At 39.4% G+C, this 27,411-nt stretch overlaps 1 protein-coding gene across 1 annotated transcript in view; it reads left to right on the top strand.

Moving 5' to 3' along the window:
• The window catches only part of LOC310956123 (CUB and sushi domain-containing protein 3-like), a gene marked incomplete at both ends in the record, with an annotated part of 334,390 nt that extends 308,102 nt beyond the window's left edge, over window positions 1-26,288 (top strand). The window contains 17 exons of the mRNA XM_083926253.1: window positions 1,156-1,341; window positions 2,002-2,187; window positions 3,309-3,482; window positions 7,191-7,373; window positions 7,550-7,726; window positions 10,479-10,658; window positions 11,149-11,322; window positions 11,640-11,813; window positions 16,753-16,826; window positions 18,587-18,698; window positions 18,800-18,979; window positions 21,061-21,120; window positions 22,242-22,400; window positions 23,968-24,104; window positions 24,549-24,636; window positions 25,391-25,526; window positions 26,129-26,288. Coding sequence (XP_083782379.1) covers window positions 1,156-1,341; window positions 2,002-2,187; window positions 3,309-3,482; window positions 7,191-7,373; window positions 7,550-7,726; window positions 10,479-10,658; window positions 11,149-11,322; window positions 11,640-11,813; window positions 16,753-16,826; window positions 18,587-18,698; window positions 18,800-18,979; window positions 21,061-21,120; window positions 22,242-22,400; window positions 23,968-24,104; window positions 24,549-24,636; window positions 25,391-25,526; window positions 26,129-26,288 — 2,540 coding nt within the window. The remainder of the gene's footprint in view (window positions 1-1,155; window positions 1,342-2,001; window positions 2,188-3,308; window positions 3,483-7,190; window positions 7,374-7,549; window positions 7,727-10,478; window positions 10,659-11,148; window positions 11,323-11,639; window positions 11,814-16,752; window positions 16,827-18,586; window positions 18,699-18,799; window positions 18,980-21,060; window positions 21,121-22,241; window positions 22,401-23,967; window positions 24,105-24,548; window positions 24,637-25,390; window positions 25,527-26,128) is intronic.
• Window positions 26,289-27,411: the final 1,123 nt, after the last annotated feature.

Here is a 27,411-nt window from a genome sequence, read left to right as displayed (position 1 = left end):
CAAGTATTTTCTTTTCCTGCTCTCTTTTTATTTGGAAACATTGTCCTCTCCTCTCCTCTCCTCTCTTCTCCTCTCCTCTCCTATCCTCTCTTCTTTTCTCCTCTCCTCTCCTCTCCTCTCTGGTAGTAACTGTAAACTGTCTGTTTAAACAACGATCAAAACACTGTTGTCAGCACAATGAGGACAAGGGACAGACAAACTTCTAAGGGAGTGCAGTTAACAGGACACTCAATGCTAACAAACACGATGCCCAGACCTAATATTTCCCAAATAATACATAAATTGTATTAATAATACATACCAGCTATGTCCTTGATATAATCTGATATTCACATAAATATTGATTTATCACTCCAGAAAAGGCAAAGCTAGTTTCTTTGTTTCTTTTTTTTTTTTGGGGGGGGGGGGGGGGGACGACAACATGGCCTCTCATTTTCATGTTGGTTTTAGATCACAGGTTTGCTTTTATATCAAAAAGAAATCTCAGTAAATTGGATGTTCCGAAGTTAATGAGAAAATGAGGCAATGGGTTATGAAAAGCCAAAAGCTTTACAAAATAGAGCTAAATTAAATTGCATCAGTGGTCAGCTGCAACTATGTGGCATTGACTGCTGGAAAACTGTAACACTGCTGGATATGAGTACAGAACCATTTACCCAAGAGACAACCAAATAATGTTGCAAATAACTTTTCATTAACATGTCAATGATACATGGTTTATTTTGGAAAAACATCACTGTTAAAAAATGACCCACATAGAAAAGGACTTGTAAGTCCAGCAATAACCAAATGTATCGTATTGCTGTATGTGTGAACGCAGAACTTATTGTTGGTTTCTGTCTTTTTGTGTGATTTAATATTGATAAAATAACACACCAGTCTTATCATTTGAGGCGTGCTTATTTGTTATTAGTAATGTCAAAGTAGATATACAAAAAAAAGCTACAAAAAGTATCTAATCGGACTGTAAACAGTGAACATGGCACAGAAGAGGAAGTCTCGGCCCAGATATTCATCAACCCCTGAAATATTTGCCGTTGCCCCCAGAGGCTAAATCACTGTCAGACCGATAGCCGAAGAGTTCCCAGATTGTAATAAATGTAATAAGAAATCTGTGTGCTCATGTGTCCATGATTTACTCTGTCTTCCCTGTAGCAATCAGCTGTGGTCATCCAGGAAGTCCCATATATGGTCGTACGGTGGGAAACGGCTTCAACCTCAACGATGTTGTCAGCTTTGTTTGTAATCGGGGTTATGAAATGGAGGGGCCCGCACATGCTCAGTGTCAGGCCAACCGCCAGTGGAGCCACCCGCCTCCAACATGTAAAGGTGGGGAAAAAAGTTAAGTGTATTCACCCCTAACCTTATTTATCCCTAACCTTTTAAACCACCTCAACTCTTTATTTACCCTTACTGCCATTCCCTACAGCAACCATCCTTATTCAGCCCTACCCTTTTCATTTCAGCTCAGTCACTCTTTTTTCTTTATTTAATTGAATGAGGTTTTAAGGTAGATTTAATACTCTTAACATCCCGCCTGGCTCCAGCATCCATAATGGAAACTTCTTGTTTCAGTGAAACATAAATCTCAAGCTGCTCCAACGAACACAACAACAAGAGAAGCTTCGCTCACAAGTTTGAACACAAGCTATAGGCGTTCGGCCCAGTTTACAGATTGCAGTGCCAATGAGTTGGGTAAAATTAAATATGCAATATAATAAGAGTAAGTCATTACACTTCATGGGTGCTGGATCCAGGACACACAAACCAACTTTCAACATAAAATCACATAACATTTGCCATATTTACCCAATTAGTTCTTCCTTCTTCACCACAACCTTCTTATTATACCCTGTATAATTTGACAGAGCTGTAATTCAAGCCTGGAAAATGGAAGAGGGAGAAGATAAATGACCCTCACTGGTTCATGCCAAATAACACATACTTTTCTCTCTTTCTGTGTATTTGTGTGTGTCTGTCTCTGTGTCTCTCTGTGTATAGTGGTCAATTGCTCTGATCCAGGTATCCCAGCTAACTCCATCCGGCAGAGTAAAATTGAGCATGGGAATTTTACCTTTGGCACTGTGGTTTTCTACGACTGTAACCCTGGGTATTACCTGTTTGGATCACCTGTACTGACCTGCCAACCTACTGGACAGTGGGACAAACCCCTACCAGAATGTATAGGTTAGTTTAATCCTTGTCTTTCTGCCATTTTAACATCAAAGTGAATGATGATAGGGGGATTGACCATTTGTCACACCCCAGCCCCCTTAGTTTCTGTTGCTACATCTGTCAAAATTTCAATTCTTGAAAGGCACATATGCAGTTTATAATGATTACTCTGATTTACCACTCATTATTCTTAGTCATTTTGAAAGAATGGGTCCTTGATTCCAGATGGAGCAAGTTGACAGCAGACTTATCATTCCAGTTAAAGAGACAGTTTGGATTTTTTGATGTGAGGTTGTATGAGGTAGTTATCCATAGTCAGTGTATTACCGGCAGTAGATAGCGGTCACAGGAGTTAAGCAATATACTGTTGTGGATGAGGGCAGCAGTCAAACATACTTAAGCCACCTAAAATCTACATCAGTTTAAGTTGCTGTATGCTACATTTAGAATATTTCCATTGCTTTACCTTGCTGTCAGGCAGCCTTTTCCAATAAGGAACTGAAGCCAGTATATCCATCAATGCTCTCTTCAAAGCCACCAGACTCCTTTGATTAAACAGTAATTTTACCTCACAAAACTTAGGAGTTGCTGTTTTCTGCCTCTATCTATCTCTGCCTCTATCGATTAGTTTGTTTGTGTTATTTTGTGACTTTGGTGAATCTGAATCAACCCTAAAAAACAGCAAATTCACACAATAACAAAAACAAACTAACTAATGGAGGCAGCCGTACACCAGCATCTCCCGTGTTCTGTGAGGTAAAATTACAGTTTTTGTTTGCTATGAATTACAGAATTTTTGGTGGCTATGAAGAGAGTAAAGATAATGGCTTCTGTTACCCGTCAGGAAGAGCTGTTGTTGTCAAGCTAAAAGTCTGTAGTAACTAGAGTTACTACTGTAGGTAGCTGTATATGCTAAAGATTATTATTTCACAAAGAAATGTATGTCTGTTTCCTGTCTCGATATCCCTTATCCTTCACATACCTTTTAGTTTCTGAATCTGTGCCTCTGGTTCTTGACAGTGGTCACTGCAGTTCTTCTCACAACGCTGTGTTTAGTTGAAACAAGCTGTCATTCCCTCTTTCATCCCTTTGCCTCACAATCCCTCTCTGTCTCTCTTTCGTTTGGTCCCCAGTTGTAGACTGTGGTCATCCTGGTTCTCCCCCTAACGGTGTGCTGAGTGGAGATAAGTTTACATTCGGTTCAACGGCACGATACTCCTGTCTAGGCGGAAGACAGCTGAAAGGAGAATCATCCAGGACTTGTCAGCTCAACGGGATGTGGAGTGCCCCTATGCCCTTCTGCTCTGGTAACCATTTTAACCTCAACTGAATATTCAGACTTTAAAGTCCACAACATCAGAAGGAGGGATGGATGGATAGGAGATGCAGATGAAAGAAGAAAACATGTAGACTCAACAGAGTGCGGAGCATTTCATGCCTTAACATCCTGCACACTTTCCTTAACCCTTTTTACACTCAGTGGAAGGGATAATGAGTTGGATGGATAGAGTGTAGGGTTAGTGCATGAAAAGAGAATATACCAGTATCTGTCTGTTAAAAGTGTTGTGAAGCATAACCTCCCCTACACCCACATTAATCCCCACATGGGTTTGTTTTTCAGAATGTTTGAGTATTTCTTCGTATGACGATTCTCACAAATTAAATGGACAGCTTCTTTAAATATTAACACATTTAAAAACTTAAATATTTCAATGTATATATATATATATATATATATATATATATATACATATATATATATATATATATACTGTATATCAGCAGTGAGTGATTTTAAGACAAAATTGCATACTGACTACATATATCCTAGCTTTATATCAAGCATATCCTCCCTGCTGGATTTATAGTATATGTCTGTCTCCCCACTTATTGAGCTACTGTTCAGATAGAAAGCTTCCTTACTTTCCATCTTGAATAAACAAACCATCTTACTTATATAGTTCTCAGTTGACTGGCTCGGGGCATGCTTATGGCCCTCCAGACTGAGAGGCTCCCAGCTGCCACTTATATAACAAACTGAATGAAAACACATTCCAGGCGAGTTGACTAAAAATTCATTGTTATTTACAGCAATTGCCTGGGGGAGATGGAGGGTGAGGGAGGGTAATAGCGTACAAAGCAGTGATTCATGATTTTTTACCTGGCAGGTCTATACCAGAGCCCTGCAGAGATAAGAGTTCAGTCCATGAGAGAAATGCTACGTTCGCAATTTTGCTCCATGACTGTTGATAAGCATGTTAGTTATATGGCCACTTTTCAGAGGGCATAATGTATTCATTTTAAACAAGAAGGTAAAGTGGTTACTGTGTCTGGTCTTGAAGCCTCAAATTAAATCCCTCTCATTACGACATATTTGATAGAACCAATTGTAGAATGATTGCAAGACTTGGCGAGTGAGATCTAACTAAAAATTAGGGAATTGGATTAGGGTTTGTGTGCTCAGTAGGCCATATGAGGGGGGATGCAAAATGACCAAAATGTATGACTCACTTAACTTAATCTGATTTGTTAAAGTTAGAATATCTGGCCCTTAACTGAGGCTCCAAAATCAAAATCAGTAGCCTAACTGTGCTGTGTATTGATAAATCCATGGTACTGTCAGTGTTGCTGAAGTAGCAGACATGTTTTTATTTGTGACTTCTCTCCATCCATTCAGTCAGTTTCGTCTTGGATTTTGGGGGATTTGTTGTTGTGAATGAAATAATATTGACAGTTCTCCTAGTGCTTTTACTAGAGTGCTGTGAGCCTTGACCTACTTGAGATTTGATTCCACAAAAACTTGAAATTCGAAAGCAAGAAACACATCAGTGTCAAGTGTTTTTTCCTGAAAAATGTAATAAAAATAGAAAAATTAAAAAGCGAGTCTAAAGCAGGCCTATAGCATTAAATAATAGCCTTTGGTTCAACCATGATTTTTTTTAAAACACTGATTACACAGCTTGAAATCAAACTGTTCCAATTCTGCATTAGAACAATAGTCACAAATTAGAAAGACTTGCAGGTCAGCTAGCTGTTTCCTCCTGCTTCAAATCTTGCAGCTTCATATTTGACGGAGAGTGTATAGCGAATAAGTGCATTTCTCAAAATGTCAAACTTTTCTTTTAATTATTTGCATTCTGCAGGCTACGTGACAGCTACGTGATAAACATATTTTATAAGAAACTACATCATGTTCAAACAGTTGAATTTGTCCTCCCACCTTTCTCTTCTCGACAACCCACAGTAAGTCTCCGGATCAGACGAGTGAGAAGGTTATAGCTTTGTAGTTTTTCTCGTCCAGCTTTATAAGAACTTCTACAAACCTGGGCAAAGGAGCTTCAGCTCAGTAAACCGTGAATTTACCCGAGCCAGAGAGCAGCCAAAATCCTTCCATCAGATAGATGTCCGTGTGTGTGTGTGTGTGTGTGTGTGTGTGTGTGTGTGTGTGTGTGTGTGTGGGTTAGTGTATATCTGTGTGTGTGTCTGCTGATAAATGTGTGTTTGACCGATTAGTGGTTGTTCCAAAGTCACCTGAGGGAAACGAGAGATTAGTTTTCAGTGCTCTGTCCCACAGAAAAGATCATTTAGGCACACACACACACACACACACACAAACATAAACACACACTCTTGCACCAGTGACATCAGGTAGATTGGTTGTTCCCCCTGTTGAGACCAGGTACACCTGAGGCTACATGGTTACTTTGTTGGTGTGTGTGTGCGTGTGTGCGTGTGTGCGTGTGTGTGTGTGTGTGTGTGTGTGTGTGTGTGTGTGTGTGTGTGTGTGTGTGTGTGTGTGTGTGTGTGTGTGTGTGTGTGTGTGTGTGTGTGTGTGTGTGTGTGTTAGCATCGAATCTCTGCGGATGTATGTACGTCTGTGCCCTGACGTTTTTTGATCTGTTCCCAGTATTCAGAAAAATTCTTTATCTTGCTATATACCATTCCGTCACATTTCCAAGCGTTTAAAAACAAACAATCATGACACAATGGAGTAAAGGCTTACTTGTTTACAATTGAGAAATCCTGAGGCATTAAATAATGTTATATAATTATCTGTTGTGTCTTTAATATGTGTAAGCTCAATTTAGCAGCCTGCCTCTAGATGTTTGCAGTATCCTACAAACAGAGCCAATGTGAAATTAGGTTATTTCTCAAAAGCATGGGGTAAATCACAAACATATTACAGACACATTTAGGTATTTTTCAAGGGGGTTGTTTATCACACGCAGAGTACATGTTATTTTATATACACAATGGTAAAATATTAATTCTGTGAGCTATCCAAAACTAATTAGTCAGGTTTTTTTACTTGAAATATGTACAAGCCAATGCATATGGTATACCATTAACAAAATAGCCAATAGTGACCAGAAATGTTTGGCTTGTGTGGGTGACAAGTGTGAAAGTGTTCGAAACTGTGTGGTTGTTCCCAGGAGCAGGCTCTGTCTGTCAGGCAGAATTTGCTGACCAGGCGGCTCTGCAAGGACAGAGGCGGAGGAACACACACACACACACACACACACACACACACACACACACACTCACACACACACACGCAAACTGCCACACATCAACCCAACACCACACATACACATACTCTTTAGGCAAACATATGTCCCTTGTCACCAACACAAGTGTGCAGTCCACTACTATTTGTAAGCAGCCATGTCCTACTTAAGTATCCTGAGACATGTTTCCCATGGGTCCTTGAAATCCTTACAAGTTCGTACATTTGAGGAGGAAAACGTTTTTTTTAAATAGACAACTATTTAAACTGGACCTAAATATTCACCTCATACTGCTGAGTTCACTTTACAATGTTGTCGATGAATAACATTGTTTACATAACATTATTGTTTAGATAATTTCTTCTTCTTTCTGTCTTGTTGTCTCTTCTCTCCTCTATATTTGGATTTTAAATTTGATGAATTAAAAGTAAACCGAAGACTGGACGTAACTTCTGTCTTTGTGGGAGATGTCAAGTAGTGTTGACCTAACTTTTTCTCTCCGTGTAGGCGACATAGCCGGTTCCTGTGGCGATCCTGGAATTCCCTCCCATGGTTCGAGGGAACAAACAGATTTCAGGATCCGTTCCAAGGTTCACTTCAGCTGCTCGGAGGGCTATGATCTGATTGGGTCTTCAGAGAGGATGTGCTTCCCAAATGGGACATGGTCCGGCACACAGCCCTTCTGTAAACGTACGAAGCAACGTTTACTTAATCTCAACCAATTATAATCCAGCACCTTGACACTGATCTGGTTTATTCATCCACCCGTTTACTGCACAGTCTCCTTAAATAACCGTAGTCATTGAGTTGAAACTCATTGAAATGCATGAGGCTTTCTCACTCTCATTCTCTCATTTTTCCTCCAGCTGTCCAGTGTGGTAACCCTGGCACTCCCAGTAATGGCAGAGTATATCGTTTGGATGGAACAACATTTTCTCACTCTGTCATCTACTCTTGCATGGACGGCTATCTGCTCACCGGCGCCACCACCAGGCTGTGTCAGGCCAATGGGACTTGGTCAGGAGCACAGCCCAACTGCACCAGTAAGTTACCTGTTGTACATACAGAGATGGTTGATAGACTCATTGATCATTATAGATCATTTAAACATCCCTTATTTAAATAAGTTTCAGGTTCTTACTCATACTTGGCTTTGTACTAGATTAGAACATGTTTACATGCATTAATGATCACTGTCATACTGTCTCTTTGAATATACCTGTATTCACCCTTTTGTTTGAAATGCTCAGTTTTAGCGTCTGTCTCTTTAAGCCCTTCTCCCCAAAAAGCTGCTCTCATTAGTCAGCATTTTCAGGTCTTCTGCATCTGCTCTCAGTGGCCCTCATTTATCAAACGTACGTACGACAGAAAAACGTGCGTACGACCATTTCCTGGCAAACTTCGGCATTTATCAATTTGGACGTGAGCTACGATCAAATCTCACGTCTGGTCTGAGGTCGTGTACGCACATTTCAGCCTGTGTATTTGCGGTGCAGAACAGCAAAATCTGGCTGAAAATAATGAACAAACCTGAGTTGTCATAAAGCATAAGCAGTCACATATTAAGAACAGATAAAAACGGATTCTTAAAACGAATTAAAAAAAAAATTGTGGTTGGAGCGATTGACTGTACTCATGTGCGTCTGAAGGCACCATCCATGAATGATTACGCATTCATTCATCGCAAAAACTACCACTCGATAAATGTACAGGTGATTTGTGATGCCAAGCTATCGCTTTTAAATGTGGTGGCCAGGTGGCCTATATAAAGTTCAGTTGTGACATCACCTGTACAAAAGTCTCGGCAGCTCATTTAAAGGCACAGTTTCTGAATAGGGCTATGTACATTTCTCTGAGGATTGATCGTTTTGATACTTTCACACTTTCACAGTATTTACGTATATATCACCTCCACCTGCTTTATAAACATACTTTTTACTGTATTGGACCTGATTCTGATATTTCATAAGTAAATAGAGTTTTCTGCAATACTTGTTTTGTTTAACCAGAATATTTTAATGTGAACTCATACATAAGATGACTTGTAGGCTAAAGAGCAGACAGCTTTATGTATTACTATATATATATATATATATATATATATATATATATATATATATATATATTTATACAGCATAAACAGGCTGGTTTCATGCCCGGTTTTAAATTATTATGTGACAGTATGTAGGTTTTGATTAATGAAATCTGCCTCAAATCTTCATGCTCCTGCTACTGACTTTATAGAGTGACATAAATAACCTGGCTCGCTGTTTACTTTAGCTAATTTGCTGTAAATAGCCGTAAAATATAACACTCTATTCCTATATCAAATGTGACCAAAGCCATGGTTGAACAAGTGTTAATCAGTGCTGCATGTTACACAGACTGCAAAATATGCATGTCAAGTGGCATATAACATTAACAATTAACATAGAGAATACTCACTAAAAAAAACCACCTTATTTAACACGTTTCCACATTGTGTCTCAAGGTGAAAATTAATGTGGGACCCCACATGACGGAGTTCTAGCAGTATTTTAATGTTTTCCAGTTTTCTAGTGACATTCCTGATATTAATGCACTACACAAAGAAATGAGCTTCAAAGTATCCAGCAGTAAGGAACAAAGAGATAGAAATGCTGAGAAACCAAATTTCTTCAATACAGGTTCCTGGAAAGAAAAAGTTTTTGAAGAATCTCTGGATTTAAAGGAAATAGCTTTTACAGTAGATTACAATACATCTATTAACAGCCATGACAGTATCTGGGTGGGTTTTAAAGCATTTAAAGTGCCTATTAGACTATGAAGGACAGTGCTTTATAAGTACAGTCTGGGGAATCCTAATGCTCCTTAAAAGTCCCAGGCCAACCTCAGACATTTTTAACATCAGTGTTGTTTCATTCATAAGAAGTAGAAGCCCAAAACTAAGTCTGGAGATATCATACAGTCTGATCACAGATTTACTGTTCACTGTGATCACCACAGCTTTAAATCAAACAAATAAGTTGACATATTAGTTAAGTATGGTTAGTAGAGATAATTCAAGTCCATAATTTCAAGTTTGTTTATTTATATAGCACAGTTTGATATCAAGGCATGATTGGCCAAATGACACAAACACACATGGATATACCTAAAATACATTAAAAACCAGAGGGAAAAAAGGGGATTTTTAGCCTGGATTTAAACCATTCATGGTGGGGTCTGATTAAACCTGTACCAAGGCCCACATGCTCGCTATGAATTCTTCACACAATGAGCAGCTCTATTCACACATGGTCTAACTCGGAGATTATGCAGACTTTGAACTACGGATCAGGCAGGGTAAAGTGACATTTGCGTTGTCTAGATAATTTCAGGTTTGCATTGCATTTGTAAAAGGGGTTCTAAATCACAGCAACTTTGTTTGGACTGGGTTTAAATCTTCTGACAGTTATAGGCTTAATCTTTAACTTCCCCCATTCTGCCGTTTATTTATTCTTTGTCAGCCTACACAGTTTTGAAAAACAATGATAAAAAAAATGAGAACTGCAGGAATAAAACAACTGACAGATCCAACTGTCATCGACAAAAACTACTCCTTTCCCCCTGTATCCCCTACAGTATCTCTATTCCTCTGTCTGTCTTTTTCTCTTCATTTTTCTCATTCCTTATATTTGAATCAAGTAGAGAAAAGACCATGTATGCAGGAGTATTAAGCAAATTCAAGTGATCTCGTGCTACAGCATGACCTGTAAAGTAGTATTGATCTTCATCCCATCTCTTCCTCTCCACCCCACGTGTCCATCTCCATAGTGATTAACTGCGGGGATCCAGGTGTGCCGGCTAACGGTCTACGCTATGGAGAAGACTTTACAATTGGTCAGAACATTTCCTTCCAGTGCCAGCCAGGATACAGAATGGAGGAGGATGGATCACCCATGAGGACATGCACCCAGAATGGGACGTGGAGTGGGAACATGCCTATGTGTACAGGTACATTGTTTATTAAACCACTCAACTCATATGTTTTCATATCAGAGTACATTCTAAGACCAGGACCAACACTGCTTTGTTCAGAGGATGTTACTGGTCTAAAAAATGCCTCATGTACAGGTAGCACAATGCAACCAATGTATTCTCAAGTGAGCTCTAAATCCATAAACCCTTTTATAACCCTAGCTTTAAACAGTCTGATACAGCAGATATTGCTTTCCTTATAGTCAGTGCCTCTGTGAGGAAATTGAAAAATAGAAAGAAATCAGATGATTTGAGTCACATGTAACATCTTATAATTGCCGTTATTAGTTTAAACTGTATCTGTTACTGCAGATAAGACCAGATTGGTACATTTTAACGTTCAACTCCCTTTTGAAATCAGTAGTTAAACTCAATGCTCTAATCAACCAGTCTCCCTCTCTCTACAGTCAATTTACAGGACAGGGATTCAGAAAACTGAATGTTTTTTTCTCTCTCTCTCTCATAGCCGTGACCTGCCCGTCTCCCCCTGCCATCAGTAATGGGGTACTGCAGGGCAGTGACTTTGAATGGGGCAGCAGTGTGAGCTACAGCTGCTCACCTGGGTATGAGCTCTCATTCCCAGCTGTCCTGACCTGTGTGGCCAATGGCACCTGGAGCGGCATGTTACCACAGTGCTTACGTAAGAACAAACACCATTACACACACAAGCATATACCAGCACACACATTGCCTCTTATTATTCTTTACCAGCCATCCCTTATACTACAATTCAAAGCAAAATCTACATTTGTCCTTGAGCTACGCAAAAGTAATATTAGCACTACATACTGAAATGGAATTGTGTGTGTGTGTGTGTGTGTGTGTGTGTGTGTGTGTGTGTGTGTGTGTGTGTGTGTGTGTGTGTGTGTGTGTGTGTGTGTGTGTGTGTGTGTGTGTGTGTGTGTGTGTGTGTGTGTGTGGGTGTGTGTGTGCGCGCCTGCATGTGCCTGCGTGCAGCCAAGTTTTGTGGTGACCCAGGTACTCCAGTCGGTGGTTTCAGAGAAGGACGAAGTTTCATCTACCAATCAGAAGTCTCCTTCAGTTGTGCCCCTCCTCTCATTCTGGTCAGCACGGCAACCAGACTTTGTGAAAGTGACGGTAGCTGGAGTGGCACGCAGCCTCGTTGTATCGGTAATTTGAATCATTTATGTTCACTTCATGACCTGACAAAACTATCCATATATTTATAGGGGGGTGTCCTTTAAGCTAGACAATCTGATGATCATGTATTGTTAGTTATGTTATGATGATGTGCACTTTTCGCTTTGTTCGCCGACAGAAATCAGTTTTAGATTCCCCTCATTGGTCATATTATTCATGTGATCAACTCAATATTTACTACAAGAATTAATGCTGAAAATCACGATAGGCATCGTACCATCCTTTTTTGATACCTTACTTCGAGGAATATGAACATAATTAAAGAGTTAATAATGAACATAATTAAAGAGTACTTAAACATTGGATGTATAACACACAAGCAGCCACAAAAGAATGCTGTTCTGTAAATATAGCCCATAACTGGCAACTTTTTGATTTAAAATCACCACGGATAACATTTCTTTCTTGACTTAACATTATGAGGTAAATGTTGATTGCACAGTATTATGGCTAGAGAAAAAGGACACCACCAGCGTTTGGATTGGTTTTCTATAAGCCTCACTTTTACCTTGCAATTCTGTCCGAACGGTCAGAACTCCTAGCAAAATGACAACTTGCTTTGTAGCACAAAGAAAGAGGACAGCACTTGAGTTGTACCTGTACTTATGAAGGTTATAAAATAATAACATGGAGGCTGCGTAGTCTGAACAAAAATAGCAAACTATTTTTCTCTTCCACATCGTCAACAGCAGTGCCTCATAGGTTCACTCCTGTCCTCTGATCTTTCACAGTAAATTGCATCAATGCTTACAAGAGAGCATTTCACTAAGAGGCAAGTCAACAAAACAGCTTACAGAATCTATCCCCAGGTAATGTCAGATGATGGACGTCAATAACCGGAGTAACTGTGGAAACTCTAATGTTAAAACCGTTCTTTCTACTAAGCTAGACCACTTAGTAGCAGAACCTGTCTACTTATTATCACTACTGGGTGTTTTACTCTGCCTTTATCAGAGCACTGAGATCAGGGTTTCTGGTTCAAATTGGGATACTTACAGTTGTGTCTTGATTATTTTCAATACTTGGAGTGCCAAATACATTTTGGTCAGTACCGAAAATGTATTGAGATTTAAAACCCAGAGCCATACTGTAGGTCTTACTCAACCATCTTAAATTATGCAAGTCAGACCGTGTTTTTTCTGAATTAATTCACAAGTTAAGAAAGTTTCCCAAGTATAACACTGTTCAACTAAGTCTCAAACTATTTAAAAATACAGCACCAAGGCTTTTAACCTCGACTAAAACTGTATTTAATATTTGACTCATTGCTTTTTAATAGTTCCTGACTATATCATCAATCATTTACCCTCACATCAGCTGCAGCAAAGCCTGGTATCCTGAGGCAAGGGTGTTAAAGTCTGGGTCCAAATGAAAAGGCAGTATGGTTAGTTCAAGAGGGCCCCCGGACTATTGGGTGATATTTCTCAGGAGGTAAAAGAAGTATCAAAGCCTAGTTTTACAGAATTGTTTTTAATATTGTCCTATTTCTGTACATGGTTTCTTTTGATTAATATTGTTTTGAATGTGTTTACTTTCCTGACTGAATATCTGTCTGTGTTATTATCTTATTTAGTTTATGCTAGCCAGCCAGTTTATTATGACTGGTTTGTGGCTCATCAGGGAGCCTGGACTGGTGTCTGATGTTCCCCTGCCTAATGGTCATGGAAATCCTTGATGGCCACATTATAATTTACTCATGGGATTGCCATGCAGAACAACTACTGTTCTTTCAAAGTTAAAGTTACACAGGCGTATTGGAATAATATTGAATATAGACTGGAGGCTCATTTGAGACAATCATGTAAATGAAAAATAAGGTGCCGTGGGAGGACAAGCCTTAAAGGATTCCACTGATGTTCGTGAAAGTATTATTTCCAAATTGGCAACTCTGTCTCCACTTCTTCCCTCATATACTATATGTCTTAGAAGTCTTGCATTTCACATACAGTCATTATTCCAACTTTTAAATACAGTTTAAGTTAACATTACAAGCAGCTACGTCATTAGCCTTAGCTTCAACTAAAATTGTGGATGCAGAATTTTAAAAAATGTAATATGGTAACTCAGACAAACTGTTTTAATTCAGGTTTTAACTGCTTTTCTGTCACAGCTGATGTGGTTGCGTCATGTTCACTGAAAGAGTTTCTAAAGTGCAGTGACTCCAATTATTTTGCACTTTTCCCACTTAGTTTGGAGTCGTTTTGACAACATGTTTGTGAATAAATGTTCATAGCTCATTTATGATCGACTTGATTAGTGACCAACAAACCAAATGTGGGAGAAAGACTATGTTTATGTGGGCATTCTGCCACTGCTGATACAATGTCAATCTAAAAAAAAGCATTTCTATTCTGCCCCTTGGCTCATAATCTTTATGTTTTGTACCCCGGTTGATTCAACATATAACATACAACATAAAAGACGATGAAGTTTACAGGTTAGGATATATATTCTCCCTAAATCTGCATAGCTTGTGACCTTGTGTTGACTAACAAATTTCACTGTTGGCCGTAGTATAGCAAAGTCAGTGCACTTGACCCACAGGTGTGCAGTTTGATTGACGTCAAACAGCCCTGTGATGACAGCCTTCCCTGCTTTCTTCACAGCCATTGGATATAAGCCAACATTTGGGAAAGCTTCTGTCCCGCAGTGGTTTGATTTTTATAAACTCGAGCCAATTGAAATGCGGAACATTGTCTCAGTATGTGGAACGCAGAACAACGGATATAAATGATGTGCACCTGGTCATCCTATATATGGTATCTGTGTTTCTTGAATAGTTCTAGGAAAACACTACGTGGCAATCCTGGACCACAGACTCAAGAGGTTAGGTTACATCAGTTCTGTATGTACATGCAGTGAATGCCAATGGCATGCATCTTTAGATATTAATGAATGAATTAATCAATTAATTATTGGTAATAAATACAGGCATTTGTATACATCCACAGCTGGGCTTCACGCCTCAGTGGCTTGAGCTTCTCCAACAAAAACAGACTGGGTGCGATGTAAAAATAGTTTAGCAGAGGAAAGAGCCACTCATTGGCAGCTGAGACGCTCCAGTCGCCACAATGACATGGCTGCCATGTTCAGTGAACACTAACGGTTATATAACTACTGAACGTTCATCTCAAATCTAGGTGGTGGAGCTGATCATTCAGAAATCCATTATACTTCAGAAATAAAGTTCAGAAACATATTGTGATTCTTTCCTTGAAGTAATACAATCCAATATATAAACACAATGTACTTGCTCTACTAAACTCATAGATATAATTCATATATGAGTTATATCTATTTTGGGCTCAGGGATTTCGTAGACCATTTCAATAGAATTCCTAGGCAACAGCCTGGGTCCTTGTTAACGTCCTATCAGTTGATATCATTCACATACACTGCAACAGGAAATAACCTGGGAAGGGATCTATGGACCTTTTCAAACTTGTAAACACAAACATTCCAAAACAGTCCTAGTTTATTTCCTGCAGAAGTGTTAGTGAATGACATCAGCTTACAGGAAGTTACTAAGGACCAAGGCTGTTGCCTAGCAATGGAATTCCATTCCAAACTAGGACTGTTTTGGAATGTTTATATTTACATCTTTGTAAAGGTCTTAAAAGAGAAATTACACACAATGTGCATGCTCATAAGCGAGACACGAGTACACGCAGTAACTAAACAGTATTTAGCAAAAGGCTTCGAGAAATGGGCATCGACATCTAACTTCAAAGAAGCTGCTGCTATCCAGAGATTAAGAATAAAATGTGAAGGGATATTCAGCACAAATTACGACTGGTCCCAATGGGTCAATCAAACACCACATGTGATGTTTAGAGCACCACTTCACATGTCTGATTCAGAGCAGGTGCTTAAACATCAAGGACGGCAATGAATTGAAATAAATGAGAGCTTTTGTAATGCGAACAGACACTTGACTCTTTGTTCCTTCATAGCACTAGATAAGGCATGCTTAAAGAACTTTGCAGCTGCTATTAAGTTGAATGTTCCTTGTGAAATACACAATCTAAAAATAGAAGGCTCCCTCTGAAGTGTTACTGTACTTCGCTGATGTAAAGACTTAATCTATAACTACTGAGAAGTACAAGAAGCTCCTGAAGGAAATTATCTAAGACTGAGACTATGAAACAAACATGAGCATACACACAAACGTCTCTGTTTTCTCTCTATGATAAAAGTACAGTGATGTTGTAATGTTCAGTATTGGGTTGTGTGTGTGTGTGTGTGTGTGTGTGTGTGTGTGTGTGTGTGTGTGTGTGTACTTGGGTGATTTATTATAGTGTGATTGCAGTCGGATGTTAGCGTGTGATGTGTATTACGATGTGACTGAAGCAGAATGAGTTTTGAGCTGAAGCAGCCTGCTCTTTAAATAAGACGGACGAAGGGGGTGGAGTGGGGTGGGCAGAGAGAGAGATACACTGACATGGAAAGATAGAAAGAGAGGAAGAGGGCAGTTAGAGAAAGAGGGAGAAAGCAGAGAGAGGGATAGAGGAGGCGGTTAGAGAGAGAGGGAGAGAGAGAGAGAGAGAGAGAGAGAGAGAGAGAGAGAGAGAGAGAGAGCGAGAGCTTGAGAGAGAGAGAGAGAGAGAGAGAGGAGAGTGAATCTGTCATTTCGGAAGCTGTATTGAATCGAGCTCTGCGTCAGGATGTGCTTTACATGCTGATGTTCCTGCCGCTCACACACCCTCTCAAAACACACTCTCAGAGCTGGCCCTGCTTCGTTTTTTGATAAAGCAATACTGCCCCCTGCTGTCCTGCTGGAATATGTGTCCTGTTGTTACCATGACAACAGAGGAGAGGAAAGAAGAGTTGAGAGACGACATATAGTGCTACTGTTAATTTATCTTTCTTTTAGGTTGTGTGTGTAATTACTTTCACACTTTTTTTTCAGAACCAACCAAAACCAGCTGTGACAACCCGGGAACACCACGCTACGGCTCCCTAAACCGGACCTATGGTTTCAAGGTAAACGATCTGTACTGACAAACTAACTATATACCTTCCTACCTAAGTAGTTAATTAACTGACTAATATAGACGCTGCCATTGTGGCTCCTTTGATAGGTACAATGCAGCTTAACAATCGTTGTAATTACAAGGAAAGAAAGAGGAGTAGAGAGACAGAAGACGAAACAAAGAAAACAAGACATTTAAAGATGTCAACATTTAGATATGTCAGTCTTGATTAGTAGGGAAGTTATTTAGCACATGTATCAATTATGAAAATAATTGCTAGTAGCAGTCTTGTTTCCCAGAATGGCCTTATGCAACACAAATTTGTGAACTTTTGATTACATTGTCAACATATCTCCTATTCATGATTGTAATACTTTACATTACTTTCCACCTAAATTAAGAATTCCAATATATTATTTCCATTGCCCAAGGAAACATCAATCAATACTATGAACATGAGCTACTCTCTCTCAAAGCCAGAAACCAGAGAAGTAAGTCTTAAACTTGTGATGTGATCAAGTATAAAGTCTGGAGCTCCATATACCCTGGAAATCCAGTTACTCCACTGGCAAATTTCAATTTGCTCTGCCGCTGCCTCTTGGCACGCACCATTGGAGCTTATTAACTATGTCAGAAAATCACAACTCAGCAATCAAATAATACTGTCTGTTATGGGCAGGTGTAACCATTGCCAACAGTGATGCGCTGTTGAAGTTGGCTAAATACGTCCCCTTGTTCATCGTTCTGATTGGTTGTAGATGGTCATAGTGCTATCCAATCGCTTGCAGTGGTATTCTGAAATGCATGCGTTGGTGCTGCCCCTTGAATTGAGAAGTTCTATTGCTCTTTGCCAGACCCTACATCTGGATTAATGTGGGTCTGGATTTTCAGGCTACGACAGACAATGAATTAATACTGATTTTGTGGACTCACAGAATGTTTGTTTTCTTTTCCTTTATTCACAAATGAGCTTTATTCTATTGTAGTGTCCTCATCCCTGAACCATAAAATGTCCCCATATAATCAGAGCATTCCCCTGGGTGCGTTCAGTGTTATTTATATTACATTTCCTAAGTCATCCTCTATGGAGCAGCTCCACACTTTAAACTTGACATCACAAATTCGAGATTTAGCACTCTAATTTTTGGACTGTCTTAGACCATAGGAATAACATGTATGACTTTTGAAAATTAGTGTAGGTGGCTCATATTGGTTGCTGTCCCATCCTTTGCTGACTTCTCTTATGTGCAAAAATGCATTCCAAAGTTCACTCAGAAATAATATGAGGCTTCAGCTCCGTGAGTTGGTCAGATCAAGTGGGCATCTCCATCAGGCAGTCATGTGTTGGGTTTATTGCCCCTCCACTGCTGCTCAGCAAGGAAACACTTGAGACAAAGAGGCAATGTCACTTAAAAGACCGAAACATTGGAAGATAACCATTTCACTTGACTAATTCAAACAACTGAAATCTCATATTAGCTTCGGCTGAACATGGGAATCCATTTGTGCAGAGAACAAAGAGTTTTCCCTATTTCTTACAGTGCAATTGTGTTTGCCTGTGTGGACACGAGGAGTGATTATCACAGACAGTTTCTTTCAACTTAATCACTGTGTGTCATGTGCACATTGAAAACATCCTAACCTGTCCTCTGAACCTGATGAGGGTGTTGAATTAAGATCTATGTATCAGTATCTGTGATATTAAGTCCTAATTTCTGTGTGTGCATGTCTCTGTGTGTTGTGCTTTTATGCCACACTCTCTCTCTACAGGTGGGGAACGTGGTTTCTTTTCAGTGTCAGCCAGGACATTTGATTCAGGGCTCTTCCTCTCGAACCTGCCAGCCTGATCTGACGTGGAGCGGAGCACAACCTGAGTGCATACGTAGGAAACATACATCCTATCATTTTGTCAACATATCGCCCGTCCATCCTCTGCCCGTCAGACTCTAACGCCAGTGCACAAATGTATTGTCTCCCCTCCAGCCCATGCCTGTAAGCAGCCAGAGAGCCCGCTCCATGTGGACGTGGTGGGGATGGATCTGCCTGGTTTTGGCTACACCTTGGTGTACAGCTGTCAGCATGGCTACTTCCTGGCGGGAGGTTCGGAGCACCGAGTCTGCAAGAATGATGGCACATGGACAGGAAAGATGCCTATATGTCGAGGTAAAACAAAAAAACATTTCTTTATTTGAATGTTATATCTTTATATCTATGTAGTGCATTTGATTTTAAGACCTTGTCCAGAAAATTGAAGTAAGTGAAAAGGTAGAGTATTGAGTGTCTTTGTCAGGGCGTAATGTTGGACATACTGGCCATCTGGAGTAGGGTGAGATTTCCTGAAAGGGCAGGTTGCTGGTCTGCCAGCCCCGATAAACAATAAAAAAGAGAAAAGATAAAACATTATCCTATGGTGTTTCATCCTTCATTAAATTGACCTGGCCAGGTCCTTTCAGGTGAGGTGATGTATTCATCATCATTCATCTCTTGCACCATCAATGACAGACTCATTTTGTTAAGCTTAAACTGTGACCTGGCTAACAGATACCTGTTAGGGTATTCTATAGGGATTCATCAATTGTGACATTCTGGGCCAATGCTGATGTTTCAAATAACAATGTGGCTGATTGCCAATAATGAGGATTTTTTTGCTTTGTTTGTTTTGTTCCTTTTCTTATTTATTGGTCCTTTTGTGCCAGTGAAACAAATAAAGCTTCATTTTAAAAAGTAACTGAACTTTTCTAAGGTAATTCACTATTTTCATTACACTATACTATATATACATTTTTTTGTTTTAAATAACTGCTTCAAAAGCCGTTTTTAACCTTTTAACACATTTAGCCAATGCACAATAGATGCAACACAGCAGATGAACATCGACCACTGCACTAGTGAATGTCATCTTATTTGCCGATGGCAGTTAGCAAGGCAAGTATACTGTACTGTAGGTTGATACCAATGTTCAGCTGATACATTGGTGCCTCCCTATTATTCTATGTGATCATCAAGTAATCAAAATGTGTGCATAGTTTCATCTTTCAAGACAAAAAAACCCTTTAGTAAAATAAAGGCTTAAATATTCTAGGTTCTATCTCTTATTATACGTTTGTGGGATGATCTGTATGTTGTTTGTGTTGGGCCTATGTATATGTTGTTGTTTTGTTTTATTCTAGTGTCTTCTTGTAATGAATATGTTAGCCATTGCAGGGATTGTGACCAATTGACCCCTTACTTTACCTCATATACACTCCCATAGAATACCCACCATAAGGGAGTATTTAAACTACATCAGTACTTGCCAAAAAAAGTCACCATAGTGTCTTCTTAGTAGCTTTCCTGGAGCTTCAAATCGTATCAGCAAATGGAGTTTGCCCAGCTGCAAATGGAATTGTAGATGTGTAAATTTACACTTTTCTGAGCACTTTAAGGACTTTGTCTACGTTAGCTTGAAAGTGGAGGTTGAAAGTGCCTTCCCGACCTTGGAAACAGTTTTAGACAAAATAATCTCACCACAAGGTCTATTTCGTAGCTGTTCTGTTCTGTCACAGAAACTTCCATCAACACTATTGTAAATAGCGAGGTGTACATCCCCTGAGTGCACTTTGTGTATTTGTTTTGGAACATTAAAAATGTTTGAGCTAGTGTTTTTATTCATCAAGAAATGGGAGCAGATGAAGGTGTGGACCTATTTTTGTGCAAGGAAACATTGTTTCTCGAAGGCTGTCACCCTTTTGCCCCGAAGTAGCCTTGAAAATTAGAGCACGCTCGGATCCAATTTGAGATCCTAGGGCAAATACCCTCTCCCCTGCTTGTCTTTACTTGTTGGCAACAATGGCTGCATCTTGAACTGATGAAAGAAGCCGCTCTGAATGGTCAAATCCAAAGTGTCTTAAGGCCACTTTTAAAAGGACCCAATATGTGCCACAATTATTGGTCTTGAACTCTATTTGCATTGCCTACAAATAACCATTTAAGAGGCCTATTTTGGGTAAGCCTTTTTAACACACTCGCTCATTTGATGCATATGTGACTAATAGTGACCAACACTGCATTCTGATTTGGACATTTGGTTATACTAAGTGACTTTTATCCCGTTTTAATGGGACATTATTTGTCCACTTTTTGTCTCACTTTTGTGTGTGTGTGTGTGCGTGTGTATGTGCGTGTGCGTGTGTGCGTGTGCGTGTGCGTGCGTGCGTGCGTGCGTGCGTGCGTGTGTGTGTGTGTGTGTGTGTGTGTGTGTGTAGCTGGAGAGAAGAAGAAACCTGTGAAACCAGCAACAGGAACTCCCAGCCCCAAACTAAACGGTCAGTTCTATTACAGTATTTTCTAATCCAGGCTTGTACAGTCCTGTCATTCTTTGTCTATTCTTGACTTTTCTTATCTGTTCTATTTTGGTTTGGTTTAGTTTGGTCTGTCTTCTTTAGTTCAATAAAGTCTGCTCCGGTCCTGTTCACTACACTATACAATCTGCTCCCCAGTGTTGTTCTCGTGTTGTTTTATTATACTGCCTTCTATCATAGTTGTAAATAATACATTTTTCCTCACTACACATAGAAAAGCGAATTATCTAAGGGGATATTCTCCTTTTACCTGTGCTACCGTTTTGTTCAGGTTTCTATTTTTCAGATCTGTTCTGTTGTGATCTGTCCTACTGTATTGAAATCTAATAAGTCTTCACATGAAAGAGTTCCTATAGCTACAGTATGGACATATTCCTGTAATTATCAAGGCAGGATGCAATCGTTAAATCTAATGAAAGATACTGCCTAAAGCCAGGCATTAATTTGTGTTTCTTACCACATATGGATACAGGATTATAGGCAACCTGAACTGCTGTGTATTTAAATATTTACTGTGTGTAATGCCAGTTAGCCACATGAGAAAAGAAGAGTCAAAATGTGATCCTATGTGTATTTTTCTGCAACGTGTTTATTTGATTAAGAGATTCAACTGCTAGCCCTCTGAGATTAAACCATGCATAATGTGCTCATGCATTTTATCGTCTGGTATAAGTGAAGAGTTCTGTTCAACCAATCAATACTTTTAGTTTTGACAAGACTGCTCTGAGTTATAATGTCTAGCAGTGTTGGCTATAAAAAAAACCATCTTGATCTAATTTCCATTTGATTCTATTCCATGTTATTTTGTTTGATCCAGTTCTATTATTTTCTAATATATTCTCCTCTGGTCTATCCTCTTCTGTTCAATTCAATTGTATTACATTTTTTTTCTGTTCTCTTCTAACCTGTTTTGTTTGCATGTGCTCTATTTGATTCTGTTTGATTGCATCCTTTTTGTTCAATTCCAATGTTCTGTTTGTTTCTGTTTGATTCTGTGCTGTTCCATGTTATTCTGTTTCTGATTGTATCCAGTTCTGATATATTCTGTTCTAATCAAATCTCCTCTATTATCTTCTCTTCTGCAGTTCCAGATGACGTCTTCGCTCCTAACTATATATGGAAAGGTTCCTATAATTACCGTGGGAGGAAACAGCCCATGACACTGAGCATCACCAGCTTCAACTCCACAACAGGGAGAGTCAACGTTTCCCTGAGCAATGGCAACATGGAACTGCTCCTATCAGGCATGTTTTAATATGGACAATTAATGATACCCTGCATACTGTATATCCGTACCCTGATATCAGACAGAATTTTCAACTAGTTACACTACGTTTCCATCTTCAGTCCGACATTGCCAACACTCTAACTGATTTCCATGAGGGAGGGGTTTCAATTTTCTCTAACCAATCACAAGAGACTTCATATCTAAGCCTGCTAATCATCCATTTAAGTGATTTGCTCACATGAATAGGGGTAAAATAACGTGTGGCTAGATTGTCTCAAATGTTATCAGATTCTGATATAGAATTGACTCATTTAATGGAGGTTGCAACGCTCAAAACAATTTATCCCCACACCTTGGTGATATAAACACACATCTTGACAACAGTGTTAGTCCCGACAATGGCGCTGATTGGCTAATCATTAGTCCTCCAGCAGTGCTCATTAGCTTGTCTGTGTTTTTAAACAATAAACCACAGTTTCATGTCACAATGAAAGACAAATCAGTCAACTCAGATGAGCAGATTCTAAGGTCAGGAACCAGGCAAGTATATTCAGTGCAGAATACTGTATGTGATTTTATATGACAGGACGTGTCATAGTGGTACTGTATATGTACACCCTGATTTATACTATTCTGTATACTATGGAGCTCCTACCATCAGCTCCATTTACCAAGACTCTTCGAATAATTTCTTCTGTTTTTTAATAGATTTCACCACTTTCCTAGAGCTACCAAGCTTCTTTTTAATGTTGTTACTGTATTTCTCCCCAAACTCACACATGCATTTATTATTCAGGCAGAGAGCTCCCAAGTTCCTGCAACAGCGTCAGCAGGGGGTTAAGACCCCATTAAAACATAAATCATGTTGAAGCTAGAATTGGTTCCTTGAGTTAATGGAGAGCACAAACACCATATCACAAAACCATTCAGCTATCACACTTTTAACATGCATCTTCTGACTTAAAGGAGCAGCTTTACTGTAGATAAATTACAGCTCCAACTGGCACCAAAAGGCCAGGGCCCAGCTGCATAAAACTTGAATGTTCTCCTCTGAAGATGTTAAGTATTCCTTACCTAAGCATTGTACTTAGGAATACTACATCATTTGTTAGAAAGACACATAGTTGCTTTCTTTCCAAGAGTAAAATGAGACGACAATATTAATCTTAGGTCAGTGCGTTAAGTATGAAGCCTGAGTGAAGACAAGTTCAACCTAACTGATCATAAAGACAGGGAGGCTTGGGGAAACATCTAGCCTGGCTATACCCAGAGGGGAAATTACAGTACATTTGATCTATTTCTCGATCGACACTTAGTTACTTTTTGTCGGAACACGCTGCCACAATTTCGCTATCTCCCTGTTCCACCTAGATTTTTTTCATTAATAAGTGTTTGTTTCTTTGATTTTACTGCTACATTTAGATTTCTTTTTTTTTCTTTACAATTTCCTATTGGACATGATATATGCTTTTTGTTGTGGACCAGGGGAGAAAGGAACACATGCTGTGAAATCTGAATCTGTAATTACCCAGGCATTGTATTCTGATGTGTTTCACTCAGTTGTTTATCCTGTTTTTTTCCAGGTGTGTATAAGGCTTCTGAGGCCAGGCTGTTGCTACTGATGTACCAGGTGAACTACGCTAACCAGGGTGACCAGCTCAAAGATTCAGCCATCTCTCCAGCCAAAATCATCGATGACTCTTGGACCATGGATGGATTTGTAAGTCTCAGTGGATACAGAGCAATCAACTTAATTAGATTCATCTGAGCTATGTTCATTTAGAGGGGCTTAAAACAAAATGTCACATTAGATATGCTTCTTATTGTAGTTAATCAAAAATACAAGTCAAATCGTTTTAGTGTACTAACCTCATTTTGTAAAGGCATTCTACTACAGTGCTGGGAATTTTAAGAAACAAATTCAGGTCAGTCAGAGTGAAACGTCTCACTGCTCTATATATTGGCATAGGGTTTTTGGCAAAGTCAGTGGTAATTGTCAGTGAAATATTTAAACAATATTTTAATCATAATTCAGAAATATGTCTGTGAACAGATTGCCGTGTTGCCACAAGAACAAAATGCAACCAACTGTTGTCCCTCTCCTATGACTATATGTGTTTCATATTTTCATGGTTTCTTTGTCATCTCCTCTTTTCCTCTCCAGGTATCAGCAGAACCTGATGGTTCTAGTTACGTATTCCAGGGTTTCATTCAGGGAAAAGACTATGGACAGTTTGGACTGCAAAGACTGGGTAATTTCTCTCTTAGGTTAAATAACGTCATCACAAAAGTGAAACTGGACTATAAATCACAATTGGACAAATGTGATGATGTTGCAAGAAGCTCAGTAGAGTAGAAAGTGATCACGGAGCTTCTCTTTGCTGGCACCAGTGATTTTATTGCTCACGCTGAGTTAGCCTGGCAGTGGACACAGTCTCACCTGGAGCAAAAGCTGTTATTCAGACTTGAAGATGTGTTACAAAGATTGAACTCCATCAACCTGCCCCCAAATATGGCTACCATCTCCATCAAATGGAGTTGAAAGCAGTACCTCACTCTAAGTTATCAGTAACTGGTCTGCAGTGAAGCAGAAACGGACTGGCCAAAAACCAAAAAAATAAAATATAAGAATATTTTGGGGATAACAGCAAATTTAACCTGATCTGACAACTCCTCCAGTCCATAGACAACCTGTAAAAAATGTTATCCTACAGCATCCACTGGTAACTTGCAGCTGCTTTGGAGAGAAATGCCAATGCTGTATAGGCTGTCAGTAACCAGCATCTCTTCTTCAGCTGTCAATCATACATACTGTACAGTAGTACTAAAACTACTAACAATATTAAGAGCACCTTTATTAGGAATACTTTATTATAAACGTGGACCAAGAGTAAAAAAAATGATTTTTTTTTTCTTTTTAAATAATGTTAAAGTAATCACTCTCCTTGTATTGTGTTATCCAATCTAATTGTGTTGACTGACAATGGATTTCCTTTTATGTCACAGGTCTTAATATGTCAGAGAGTCAGAACTCACCACCACCTCAGCTAGGTACCAACAGCAGTTCTGTGGCCATCGCTATTCTGGTGCCTTTCTTCGCTCTAATATTCACTGGCTTTGGCTTCTATCTCTACAAACAAAGGTATCTGCCAAAAAAAACTATATCCCTTTTAAGTGATATCTGTTCAATTTCAACAGTAGATAATAATGCGTTCCCGTCACTGCATTGTTACTTCACCTCCGTTTTTCATTATTGTCATACAAAACATTTTCAAAGCTAAACTTTTAAGAGGCTGTCTGATTCATGAAAACAGTAGCTGCATCAGTGGTGTGGTTGTTGAGGTGCTAAGAGACAGTTAAGTCGTCTATCGCAAACTGTGCGGCAAAACAATTCTGTTTAGGAGGTGTTAAATTGGAATTTTCCGAGATATGATTTAAACACAGTAGACTGGTGTTGGCATTGTTAACATCTATTCAAATAACTTCTGTTCTGCTGTTAATATCTCAAGAAAAGGCTTGCTGAAGGAATTAGTTTTGGATGGGCTGATTGGAATCTCACTAGGCTTCCTGAAAAAGCACTCGCTCTAATCCTTCTTAAAGCTTGTTTACTATGCCTCTACTCCCAAGGCTGTATTCACTATTGTCCACTGGTTATGTTATGTTATGTTAATATTAATAGGCAATAATCATTTTATCACTTTAGTGTATTTATATTATCTTTACTGTTGTTTTGTGTTTCCACAGAACCACGCCAAAAACACAGTACACAGGCTGCTCAGTCCATGAAAACAACAATGGCCAGGCTGCCTTTGAGAATCCCATGTACAACACCAACGCCAAGGCTGTGGAGGGAAAGGCTGTTAGATTCGATCCGAATCTTAATACTGTCTGCACTATGGTCTGAGGATTGATTAGCCTCACTTGAACTGAATGACTCAGATATCTAATGGGACCACAATTGGTGCAAGGCTGTGCAGGGGAAAGCCGTATGCCTCGACAAACCTCAACACTGTCTGCAGCATGGTCTATACATTGATTACAAAAGACCTTCAGTCCCAGTTCAGAAATCTAAGCTCCCCAAGCAGAGAGAAAACTGTCCACTTGAAACCAAAACCGAGCGTTGGCTACTTTCATTTGCAGCATTTTCTACCCACAGATGAAATTTAAACAACTAACGACACAAACATGTCTGCTATCTTTGACGGATGCAACACAGCCAGCGTGAACTCACAGAAAAGGATGCAACCCAACAGAAAACTATATATATTATTCATCTCCAGCCCAAAGACGCAGCTGGTCAGTTTATAATTTGACTCTCAACCAGACACAGCCATTATACTTTAACCTCTTATTTAACCCCACTCACTGTCTCTAATACCAGTAGTGATGATTAGGCCCTGCTTGTCGGTTATCATGATATGTCACCCTAACCCAATGCTGAGTTTTTATATTTCACACAGAGTTTTGGAGAGCAGGACCCACTCTCAGCTCTGTGACTTTTAGTCCGTGCCTGGTGAGAGGGAGAGTACATCATCGGTGCTCTGCCCGTGGTTATACATCATGGAGATAAGCTGCACTACGAAAATGGGCTGAAAAAAATCCTCATTGTTAAGAACACAGGAGCAAAATAGCCACAGATGGAAAAGTGTGACATGAGTTGGGATTCCACAGAAGACACTGTGAAACAACATCAACAGTTTCTAAAAATCTGTGTTGAAAACTGACAGTAAAAGACACTGTCACTAGCAGACCATCAATTAACCAGATTGACTATTTGTGAATAGGAGCCTATTTCTAAAATGACCTCCAACACCCTAGCAACCAGACAGGACACTCTCCTGTCTCCATGACAACCAGGGGCTGGTATTACCAGTCTGTTGTCTTTTTCTATAAAAGTAGACTCTAAAACGACTAATGCTAGCAGACAGTAGCAAAAGTTGCTTTGAAAAGAGACTTATTCCGAAGAAAGGGATAAAGGCAGCCCAGGAGATGGAGCTTTAATCCTAACTGAACTGGGATTATAGCAA

The sequence above is a fragment of the Echiichthys vipera genome (genome assembly GCF_963691815.1).
Source record: "Echiichthys vipera genome assembly, chromosome: 13".
In the NCBI taxonomy this organism is placed as follows: domain Eukaryota; kingdom Metazoa; phylum Chordata; class Actinopteri; order Perciformes; family Trachinidae; genus Echiichthys; species Echiichthys vipera.
Note: the sequence above shows the minus strand (reverse complement) of the source record. Positions and strands in the feature narration are given on the sequence as shown.